General features: G+C 38.2%; 1 protein-coding gene across 1 annotated transcript; it reads left to right on the top strand.

Annotated features, from left to right (window-relative positions):
- Window positions 1-4,162: 4,162 nt before the first annotated feature.
- LOC149834191 (uncharacterized) lies at window positions 4,163-10,866 on the top strand. The gene is made up of 6 exons (XM_090010011.1): window positions 4,163-4,245; window positions 5,774-5,893; window positions 6,858-6,923; window positions 7,040-7,108; window positions 7,204-7,278; window positions 10,685-10,866. The coding sequence occupies exons 1-6, from the start codon at window positions 4,165-4,167 to the stop codon at window positions 10,835-10,837; spliced, it is 564 nt and encodes a 187-aa protein (XP_089866137.1). The 5' UTR covers window positions 4,163-4,164; the 3' UTR covers window positions 10,838-10,866.
- The last annotated feature ends 1,211 nt before the right edge of the window (window positions 10,867-12,077 follow it).

The following is a 12,077-nucleotide window of genomic DNA, read 5'->3' as shown; positions in this document are numbered from 1 at the left end:
TTTTTCACAGCACCTCACCGTCTTCAATGCCTTGATCTTGGTTTGCTGTCATATTGCAGTCCCTTTTTCTTGCTAGAGGACTTGGATTTTTTGTCATATTGTTGTTATTCCATCTTTGGTATTCTCTCCCTCTCTCTCTCTGATGGTTTAATGGGTTCTCAAATTGGAGTACTATTTGGGTTGTTCTGATGCTAACAATAGTCATATTTGAAACCCAAATTTGGTCCTTTATGGTTGCCATTGAAGATGATTGATCTGTTTTCATTATTGATTTTCTGTTATGAATATAAATTTTATTGGCTTGGTTTTCTTTTCCATAAACTTGAATTGTAAGTGGATAATGCTTTGTGTTTGTCATCATTTTTGTGTATATATCAACAGTGTCTCTATTTTTCTATCAAATTTAGAGGAATGTGACTGTTTGGTTGCCCATTATGAGGATTTTCTATGATTCTACTATCAGTAATCGCATGAAGTGGGTATTCTTGTGAATGGTGATGACTATATGATTTTAATAGGAAACTTAGAAGTATCAGAGCTATCAAAATTTTATTCTAAATATTTCATAAGTCTTCATTAAGTTTCTGTTGTTAAGTTGTTTTAGCTTTGTTTGCCCTTAGCACTGCCATGTTTGCTATTCTTCACTCTTGCCAGCAACCATCATTCAACCATCACCACAGGCTCTGACCCCCACAATTTTATTTTGTTTGGGAACTCACGAGAATCCCAATTTCATTGTTTTCTCATGAATTCCCCAAATCAAGGACAAAAGTATACCTTCACCATTATAATTTAATTTACCATCTAAATGTGGCAATTGTATTGTTTGAAGCTTCAGGTGTCATTAATTTTATCTTTTCTTAAAAACTATAGGCATACCTTGTTTTGGAGAATTGGTTTTCTTATAGGGGGCGGGGGTAGGGGACGGGGGTGGAGTGGGGCGGGGCGGGGCGGGGACGGGGCGGGGGCAGGGCGGGGTAGGGGACGGGGGTCGGGCGGGGCGGGGATTAGAATGTTGAGACGGGGCGGGGGTGGAGGTCCAAAGTCTCCCCCGTCACGGGGGTGGACCGGGGATGAAGGTTACATTTTAGAGACGGGGCGGGGGTGGAGACCTTGTCCCCCGCCCTCCCCCGGTCCACTGCCATCCCTATTTATCCGTTCATACATCAACCCACGGTTGCTCATTGGTTTGTCGTCAAGCGTATCATGCGCTATCTCAAGAGTACCATCCATTATGGGTTTTTTGCATGGTCATCTTCTCTACAACTCAGCAGCTTCTTCGATGATGACTGGGTTGGCTGCCTTGATGACCGGAAGTCTACTGGGGGCTTTGTTGTTTTTCTTGTCTCTAACTTAGTTTTTTGGTCTTCTTGCAAACAACGGATAGTGGCTCGATCTAGCACTGAAGTTGCATACAAATCCCTTGCTTGTGCAGCATCTGACCTTCTTTGGCTCAAGTCACTTCTAACAGAGCTTGGTTTTGTTCCTCCCGCACCACCCACTCTTTGGTGCGATAACATTGGTTCGTTATATCTAGCTACAAATTCGGTATTTCATGCTATGACCAAACATGTTGAAATCCATTTTCATTTTTTTCGAGATCATGTACAAAAAGGTCATCTTCAAGTTCAGTTTATCACCTCCTTTGTCTAGTTGGATAATAGCCTCACCAAGCCTCTTCCATATGCTCATTTTTCTTTCATTTGAGATAAGCTCGATGTGGTGGACCCCACGTTGAGCTCGCAGGGGCATGATAAGGATAACAATATGGCAGTTAAAATTGATGAGGCAATCAAGAAGAAAACTTTCTCAACAGGTAATTCCAGCATCAAATGTAAAAAAAAGTTGGACCCCTTCCATGTTGGTTGATCTCACCAATTGGATAAGCAAAAGAAGTTAACGCGAGATCAAGGAACAATTATCATTTTTTATAATTATTGTTATATATGTAAATTATTGGTTTTGATAATTATTGTCATCATTTTTATAGTTGTTATCATGTTTATGGACAAGAGAGTGATTATCGAGTTTATTCATCGTGTTTATAGCTTTTTCACAACCATCAGCTTGTTAAGGGCTTATGCAATTGTATGGCCTTGAAAGGATTCTATTATTACTGGCTTGGAACTGAATATATCCCACTTGTTTTAAGGGAACTTACACTAGACCAGAAGCTTTGCACAAATTCTCATTGGATCTCAATGGTTCTTAACAGTGATGGCTATTCATTCAAGTCTTCAGGTAGCACCACCAGATCTTCAACAAGGTGAGGCTGAGGTCCAAGAGTCTTACCGTTCTCGGGTTGATACTCATGTTTGTAATCACCGGAGCTTTCCACATCACTCATATTTTGATTTAGTTTTGCTTAAGTCCTGAACTACCTCTATTTGGTGCTTCTTTAGTAGTTATCACCTCAATCCAGAAAAGTAATAAATAACTATCTTTTGCAAATCAGTACCATACATAAGCCAGCCAAATTATGCTAGAAAATTTTAGTACGAAATTTCTACCACAAGTCGCTTATTAATGATGTGTACTAAGAACAAGCTTTGTGGAGAAAAACAAAGAAAAGAGACAGAAAATTGGGAAGTTGTGCAGGAGGGCTTCAATTTATAAAATTTGCCTTTTTTCCCTAGAAGTAAAAAAAAACTGTACTAAAACTTATCGGAAACATGTGATCAATTAAGATTTGAAGGTCGCCTTCCACGAAGTAGACAGTTAAAATATGCAGTAAGCTTAGCACTGATCTGAACATATTCCTTCACAAGATGTCTTTGTTAGCCTCAATCAATGTCATAAATCATGTTCATAAGAAAATCCTAGCTTATTTAAGAAGACAACTTTGGTTTTTCATAGAAAAATCTTGTAAAATTGTTGGCATGTTTAAAATATAAAAAAGCACACATATCTAGATAAAAACCTAAATAGTATACAAAGAGTATAAAACCACAACTAACTTGTTAATATCACAACAAAAACATGATATTTTTAAGATAAGTGATTTTTAAAAATACTCGTTCTTAAGAAAATCGAGAAGACGGAAGATCTTATGATATTTTGAAAACTTTTGTTTTCCATGTGAAAATATTGGAAAATGTAGGCATATTTAAAATACAAAAAATATATAAACATAAGCAAAAATGCAGATTACATATGAATGCTATAAACAGATTTTTATCTTGCTATATGATATTTTAGAATGGACCCGAGAAAAACAGGGATCCGTCCAAACCCGCCCTGTTTAGATCGGGGACCGGAGGATATAAAATGAGGAATGGACCGGGGATGGTGGTGAAAATCAAAACCCGTTTGGGGGATGGACTTACTCTTGCCCCTGCCCCTCCCCGTCCACATCTCTGTCCCCCATCCTTGTTAATGAAATTATTAGTATACCCTTATGTATTATAATATATATATTCCTCACCCTAAACCCTTCATCTTTTTATTTATTTTTTATTTCTCTTAAAATATGAATAAAGTTATTTTGAAACAGAAATGAAGATGAGACAGCTATATTTTTTGATGGAGGGCAAAATTTTGAGATGGGGGCGAGGGTGGAGACCTTGTCCCCCACACCCACTGCCATCCCTATTCTTGGGTTTTATAATTGGCCTCTAAAAATGTCCCAATATTGATAGTTTGTGACATAGGCCTCAAATGTGAATAATTTAAGAAGAGGACAGGCAGAAGTCAGTGAGGCACAACCAAAGTACTATGCGTAGCCGTATAGTTGAAAAAAAGCCGTGTCCAGATTCTCAACCCATGCATGAAACCGTACAGCAATTCAAAGGCCCTACATGCTTTAAATGTTGTTTCTTCCAATAACAAAGTCAGTTTGAAAAGAAGTGGTAACTCGCTATAACAATCTTTGCCTTTCCTTTTTTTCTTTCTTATCTCCCTTGACCCATCTCCATTTCTTTCATTATTTAAGCATCCCTCCCTCTACTACTGGGAGCCATTGTTTCCAACTCTCAGATCTGTACTTGTCAGGCTTTTGAAATGGATGGTCAAGATTTGAGCTTTGATTTCAAAAATGTCTACTCTGAACTCCTTGGTGCTTTGTTGGATGACTCTCAAGGGAGATCTCATATTTCCCTTCCAATCTCTTCCACCAGATGCGGTTCCATGAGCTCCATTGAATTGCAGTTACAAGGGGTCAATCTAATGAATAAGAGGAAGAGGGTGACCATCTCCTCTCCAAACCAGTCTGCTACTCCACGTGAAGAAAGAAGTGCCTCCAAGAATGTATGCTCTCTCTCTCTCTCTCTCTCTCTCTCTCTCTCTCTCTCTCTCTCTCTCTCTCTCTCTCTCTGTATTGGTTTGGCGGGAGGTGGGGGGGTTAGTACAGCAACATAGAGGGTCACAGAGGTCACTTGTGACATGGGGCTTCTTGTTTTAATTATTTTTTGAGAATTCGATACGTTGAATGCGCTAAAGCGATGAGGAGACTTTCCTGGACGATAAGGAGGGGGCACTGAGAATTTTTACACAATGAATATTATACTAGGGCCACGGTTAACGTGTCACCTCTCGGAGCATGTTTTTGACATAACGGTGGTTTCTCCTCAAAAAATCAAAAAAAAAAAAGTGACAAGGTGGTTGTCTCATTCGTGGCTTTTGGATTTTTCTAAGAAAGAAAAAGCAAAAGCATGTGGGATTGGAAAGATGTGAGAAAAGAAACATGGTGCACTCAGCGTCTCCTTCAAACTTCAGGTAGTAATTATTCCATACTTGCACCGTGGAAAGATAGCTGTTCATGGCGCTCAAATTGAAGCCATCTCTGAAAAGCATGTAGGATTGTAATTAGATATCCCCATGATAGCAAAGAAGGTTTTGCGGCAAATTGCTAGTTAAATGAAGAACCTTTTGGACTAGGGTGGTGACCATGAAAGAGATGAAATGATTCTCTTTCATGGTTTCTGTCCTTTTACTGTTCTGTGCATTTCTTTTTATGTATCAGACCTGACAAAGGGTAGGCCCTACAGTTCTTGACTGTACAAACACCAAGGGCGCGCAAGAGAGAGAGAGAATGGATCAGGGTGGTGAACCAATAAATAGAAAGCAATTGTGCAGCTATATACCATCTCTTGAGCCGTTGTTCTTTTCTTTTTGATAGGCAACAATGGTATGCATCCCATTAAGAGTTCTCTGCTAATTATCAAAGGGAGATGGGCTACGTGACATGGATACTTCATTTTGACTCCTTCTCCATATCTCTTTATATGCTAGTCACATTGAAATTCATAAAATTGCCTGTGCTTCTACGTAATTGCAGCTGTATCCACGTCACATAGAGATTGGGGTAACAACTTGTCATCTTACATCTGTTGTAAACTGCTATCTGTCCTAACATAATGAAAAATTCTTTATTTCCTTAAAAAAAGAGCAAGTTAAGTCACGCTTGATGGCAATAGTCTCCAGTAGTCATTTTAAATAGTACACTTCATTTACTATTCCTGTTAGACAGAGTGTCTGCTCCTTAATTTAGTATTGGTGAACATAACTTGCGTGTAATCAATCCCCAACGACCTTTAAAGTTGCCTCTGCATTACCATTGTTCCTTTTTCCAGCTATTGGATGCAGTGCAGTATTAGTCTTGTATATGGTAAAAACTGTTCAGCCAATTAGCATTTTCACAATCTGCTGGATGCACTCAATGCTTATTTGTTATCAATTTCTCATATCTGTTTGCATAGTTTCTTAATATGTTTTTCTGTAGAGAAAAGAATAGTTTCTCAATATATTTACAGGAGTTCCCTTTCATGTGCTGCAGAGATCACCTCAGAAGTGTTGTGGTAAAGTTTGTGCTGCTGTTCAGGAGAAAGAAAAGATGTCTCATGTCAAACCATTGAGGAGAGGTCAAGCAACAGAGAGCCACAGGATAGCTGAAAGGGTAATGATAAATCATAACACACAAAATGATCGGGTCCCTTGCAAAAAAACACATACAAAATGAGTGCTAACTAAACATTTTCACCCTATGGTATGATCTTCTTAGAATCCAGTCAAGAAGGTGAGGAGAAGGGATTGCCACTTCTAAAACGTGCAGTTCTTTCTCCCTTCCAAATGATCCATCTACCCCTTCTCAAATTTGTTGCAATTGTTCAAATAAAAATATCTATCGAGTTGTGTTTAAATGTTCCCATGAGTCCATAAAAATGGGAGAAATTGGTATAGGCAGTAGTAAATGATATGATATCTTTACTCATCCCATTTCTTTGGACAAATATGTTGATCCAAACAAACCACTTGCAGTTCAATTGTCATATATATAAAGCAACACCGTTTGATATGATGCTATGATTGTATCATGTTAATATTATAAACTTCATCATTGACCTATTGTAAATTTGATTGGCCAGCAACCGACTGTCTTGTCAAGCTGCACCCTACTATAGGAAGACATTACCTTATCCAGTCCCTTGTGTATTCCCATAGGTACCTCTCATGTTCAACACCAATTTTCAATATTCCTTAATCACTTCCAACATGTTTACCACTTGTTTTTGGATTTATAACCCTAAGAAACCGCACCCTTCATGAAGACCTGGTCACGCTGGCTCAGCCTGCCATCCTTGTGGTCATCATGCCGGCAGCGTAAAACTCCAAGCCTAGGACCCCTGCCCCGGGGCCTATGCTATGCGTTGGCTTATGCAGATGGGTGATGCTCATGGGAGTCGAACCTTGACTGCCTGTCTAGCATCCAAGGCCCAGACCACTACGCCAACCCCCTTGGGGCGCATATTCACCACTTACATAACAAGTTGAAAAGAAAAAAAAGGTTGTCATAAGCAATTATAGAAGCATCACATATGCTATATATGAGAATTATGACTAAGTCATATTTTGTGTTTCAGGCAAGAAGAGAGAAAATTAATGAGAGATTTAGGCGCTTACAGAGCCTTGTCCCCGGATGTGATAGGGTAGGAATAATTAGCTCTTTGGATTTTTTTTCTTTTTCTTTCTTTATCTTCATGTTCGATGTTTCCCTAATAGTTTAATATGGTCATTGTATCAAATCAATGGCGTGGTTTTGCAGTCAATGGGCATGGCAGTCATGCTTGATGAGATAATCACATACATCCAATCTCTTCAAAACCAAGTTGAGGTGGTAAACTCTCTCTCTCTCTCTCTCTCTCTCTCTCTCTCTCTCTCTCTTCATAAATTATATTTTGCTTATTATTTTCACTTTTTCCTTCGCAGTTTCTCTGTATGAAGATTGAATCAATCAATTTGCTCCAATACTTGAGCTTGAACGTACAAGTTGAACGAAATTCGGTGAGTGATGTAATCTTTGCTGTCAAGCCATTGAGATAGTCGATTCATATAAGAAATGTGAGTGATGTAAACTTCGTTTTGTTAAAGGAAAAAGAAAAGATAAAAGGGATGCAATTCGTGAAAACAAAAACTAGCAGCTTATCCCTGAACATCCATGTTACACAGCATTAATGATTTTGAGAATTAAGGTGAAATCCAGAGCAATGGTGAAAATTTGAAAAACAGTGTTTGAAATGAAAAATTGCCTCATGACGACTGACAAAGTGGTGCTCAAGGAAGAGTCCTTAGCCACCCATTGCAGGAGCTAAAGGGGTCAATCCATCCTGAGAAGTCATCAGGCAACACCTACAACCACGCTTAGTCAACCTATAAAAAATGGCGCTTGTTTTTCTGATGTGTGTGTGTATATATATATATATAGAGAGAGAGAGAGATAGATAGATAGATAGATAGATAGATAGATAGATAGATAGATAGTCTTAGTTTTTTTTTTTCTTTTTGCATAATGATTGAAAAAGCATCCTTCCTTTTTTGGTTTCCTGATATTTTACCCCTTCATGAAAAAGGCAAATTACTAAGGCTATAAGATAGAACGATAGACCAAATTTTGTGGTTCTCTACATTTACCAACATTAGATCCAACTTATCTCTAAGTCCCAGATGTAGTAACTACAGCCCTGAAATGTCAGTGAAATAGTTCTTATCACTGTAGGTAAATGATAGTCTCCACCTTATTAATCTCAAAAAAAAAAAAGAATTTGAGTCTCCACCTTATCAAGCACACCCAGAAGTGCCCATGGCCATTATGGAGCTTTAAATGCATTAAATCTCATATGGGGCACCAACATAGATTTCATCTCAAGTCCAAAAGGGGTCTACTCATAACCTTAATTTCTGCTCGCTTAGAGATGCTATCATAAATTTGTGAGTACTTGCTTTATCAAGAAACTTGCAAAATAACTAGGGTATATTCAATGAGGATTGACAAGAATGTTGGACATAACGGATCTGGGTTCAACCCATTGGGTGACCCGGTTTGACACCATTAGTGGGCCACATAATGGGGAGTTAGTAGGTGGGAGTTACGTGTGTAATTGCCTCTTTCTCCCATTATATAAGGGGGTTGGCAGCCATGAAAGTGATGAAAGTTTCGTTGTAAGCCTACCCAAATTCCACATTCAGTTTACATGGTATAGGGTCTTGCTCACCATCGACTTAAAGCCTTGGCTCATCGTGGATGTCGACCGGATGAGAAAAATGCTGAACACTCGCACGTGCACTCTATGGCATCATTAGGTATGCTTTCTATGTATGTTTATGTAGGAAACACCAACATTGGGTTATGGGCTCCTTATGTGAATTTGGAACACAACAACCTACCTTTGGGTAGAATTGTTGTTTCATAAACTCACACACAATCATAATAATGAATCTTAATACAGTTCAAAGAATTCACAATCAACACAACTCAAATCACTTTGGTGATTACATGAATTGATCAATCAAGATCTTTTACCGAAAATATATTCGTATTATGGAGCATGTTCATGAAGCATGTTCGTACCCAAAGGTATTGTGCTAAATTGCCTCTAGTTACATGATCTGCTAGTTTCACCAATTGAAATTAATTCTTTGTAAATTGAAGAAACAGAGCAACTATGAGTATTATCATTTCTACCAAAGTAAAACAATAATGGTTGAACTATGCTTGTCTCAAAAAAATAAATAATAAGGGGTTTCATATTTACCTTTTCAATATAAATCTCGTATAGAGTGATTTATCTTTCACTCATACAGAAAATAGAACAGTCATTCTAAAGGTTGTTTATGAGAAGTGAGAGTGCTTAAAATGATGTCCATGAGAAGTAAGAGTATTCGAATATCTTAGCTTGTTGCTTTTGTAATCACGGGTAACTAAGAATATTTGAGGTGTCATCTCTCATTGTAGGATAGTGAAGAAATTTTTTAAATTCATTGGGACAGAAATTATTGATTTTATACGAGATTTTATCTCAGGCCATTTGGATAAAAAACTTCATTATAGGTCTTGGTATTGTGGACTCTATTGAGAGACCACTAAAAATCTTTTGTGATAATGAAACAGTCGTGTCCTTTTTAAATAATAACAAGAGTTCAACATCGTGTCGACATATGGAGTTAAAATATTTTGTTATTAGTGAAAGGACTGAGAATCATCTGGTATGTATTGATACAATTAGGATGAAGGAAATGATTGTGGATCCCCTTACTAAAGGGTTAGCACCAGGATTGTATTTCCAATATGTAAAGGGGATGGGTCTTTTTTATTCCTTCTGATGTATGACAATATATTATGTGATCATATTTATCTATATGAATTTGATTCTTTATGGCTTTGTGCATTGTTGATTTTGCATAAAGGATCTCTCATATGTGTTAGAGAGAATAGCAGAATAACAATATTAAAGGATCAATAGAATATGTAAGAGACCAACCTATTCATAAAGATAATTTCAACATGCTAAAGCACTGAAGGTAAATTATAGTGTAGTACATGAAAATATGACATTTCATAAAGGAGTGTTCATCTCCATGACTCATATGATTCATTCTTGTGATAAAGGGTAGCATGTGAACCCACATGAAGAATTAAATCGAGATAACGGTATAAACCTTGATTTAGTGCACTTTTGATGTTAATGGGTCAAGTGGGAGAATGTTGGATATAACAGATTTGGGTCCAACCCATTGAGTGACCCGGTTTGACACCATTAGTGGGCCATATAATTGCGAGTTATGTGTGTAACTGCCTCTTTCTCCCATTATATAAGGGGGTTGGCTGCCATGAAAGTGATGAGAGTTTCGCTGTAAGCCTACCCAAATTCCACATTCAGTTTACGTGGTATAGGGTCCTGCTCACCGTCGACCTAAGACCTGGGCTCATCGTTGGCGGCGACCAGATGAGGAGAACGTCGAGCACCCGCATGCGCACTCTATGGCATCTTCAGGTATGCTTTCTGTGTATGTTTATGTAGGAAACGCCAACAAAGAATACCTTGAGCGTATGGCTATGCATCCTTAAGGTGAAAATTTGGTAACTTCACTCTAGGATTTTAGGATGAAATGCCTTCTATACAAAGAACTTAACTCTAGAACAAATACTTGAAGAAAAATAAATATATTTAATCCACATAATGAGAAGGGAATTTGATATATAAATGTAGTTTAATGCACATAATGAGCAGGGAATCGTCATTGTAGTGTTCTTGTAAAAAATATGAAATTTTGGTTGTTTCTAAAATCACCCCTTCTTACTGAGAGACTATTTTGAACATTAGAACATTTATTAGTGAAAAAGATGGCTTTCCTTGGTTTTTCTTCTTAAAAGTTTGCTTTGCGTAATAATATTGGTTGATTGCCAATGCAGGCAACCAATGTATATGAGGTACTTAAGGAGGGGCTGATTCTCAACAGTAACAATGAGGGCTCAATCATTTCGACACAGTCATCACCACATGCTTCTACTGCTTGCCAAAGATTTATTCCAGCTGCAGCCAGCATTGTGTCTAGACATTTTTAAATTTGTGCATAAACCAACATCATTTAAACTATATTCCACCAGCCAAAGTTATGAAATTTATCACATGACCTTCTTTGATTATCCTGGGAAGAGATTAATTTTAATGCCAGTTGCCCATGTTACCCATTTTTTGGACTGCATGATGAGTGCATAATACATATGTTGTATCATCATTAGCAATTGCAATACAAGAGTAGATATATTATCGGGGGTTTTCTTTTCCTTTCTAATGTTTTGGCTTCTGTAGGGTGGATCTAGTGGGTGTCGTACGATTCTGTTGGCATGTTTTGGATAACACGAATTTCATTGAAAACAATTTACAACTCACAATTTTAATTAATACTTTTAAAATTGCACAAGGGTTCAGTTGGTATTTCACAAGAATCAGCTGTTATATGTATGTCTGCACGAGTGTGTGTGTGTGTGTGTGCGCGCGCGCGTCTATGCATGTGCGTTCACACTAATATGCACTTGCTCTATAGACAGTAAAAGAGTATATATCCTAGTAAGCTTCTATATATAATTGGAACGTTCTATATCTTTTTTTGAGAAAAAGGCAATCATTAAGTTTTTATTGAGATTTGTTCTGTTACAATGGAAATACACGAGACAGAGAGAGGCAATATCCTCTCTCATGCCTAGAACAACGCTTACTAAGCAATAGCCATGGTGACGCTAAACCTCCCGGAGATGATTTTCATGGTTTCCCCTGAAGGACCGACTACAACAAGTTTGCTATAACTAATTCTCCTTTCCTTTTTTCCAAAAAGCCTTCGGAGCCGCTCTTCGCTTCTTGGATGCACCCAAACCAAAAAGCACTTACAAAGCTTTGCGTCAGGGCTTTGCTCGTTGGTTAACCAAAAGGCGAATAGTAAGCCTGAGGACCCCAACCTGGACACTTCTCTTATTTTCCTTAAGAGCCTCATTTGAAAACCTGCAGCATCCTCGCCCCCCCCCCCCCCCCCCCCCCCCCTTCTGGTGAATCAAGGTGCACTCGAAAAAGAGATGCTCCGTACTTTCAATACTCTTCTTGCATAATCGGCACTTGCTCGCCAGACTGAAACCCAAGTTTTGCAGTTGGCGCTCTGTAGCTTTACTTTCCCGTGAAGCACCAACCATCTGAAAAGTGATGATCTTGGGGGTAATCTTTCCCCCCATACGTTATTCGTTCCCATGTCATGTCTTCCTATATACTACTATAAATAAAAAATTACATAAAAATGGTGTGTCTCGTGTCCTT

The sequence above is a fragment of the Nuphar pumila genome, chromosome 6, assembly GCF_984573655.1.
Source record: "Nuphar pumila chromosome 6, dmNupPumi1.hap1.1, whole genome shotgun sequence".
Classification (NCBI taxonomy): Eukaryota; Viridiplantae; Streptophyta; class Magnoliopsida; order Nymphaeales; family Nymphaeaceae; genus Nuphar; species Nuphar pumila.
The sequence above is the reverse complement of the archived record's forward strand: the minus strand, read 5'-3'. Positions and strand labels throughout refer to the sequence as shown.

Coding starts and splice junctions, on each gene's coding strand:
- LOC149834191 (XM_090010011.1), top strand. CDS start 4,165: ATGAATAAGAGGAAGAGGGTGACCATCTCCTCTCCAAACCAGTCTGCT. Junction 7,109..7,203: donor CTCTTCAAAACCAAGTTGAG/GTGGTAAACTCT, acceptor TTTCCTTCGCAG/TTTCTCTGTATGAAGATTGA. Junction 7,279..10,684: donor TACAAGTTGAACGAAATTCG/GTGAGTGATGTA, acceptor TTGCCAATGCAG/GCAACCAATGTATATGAGGT.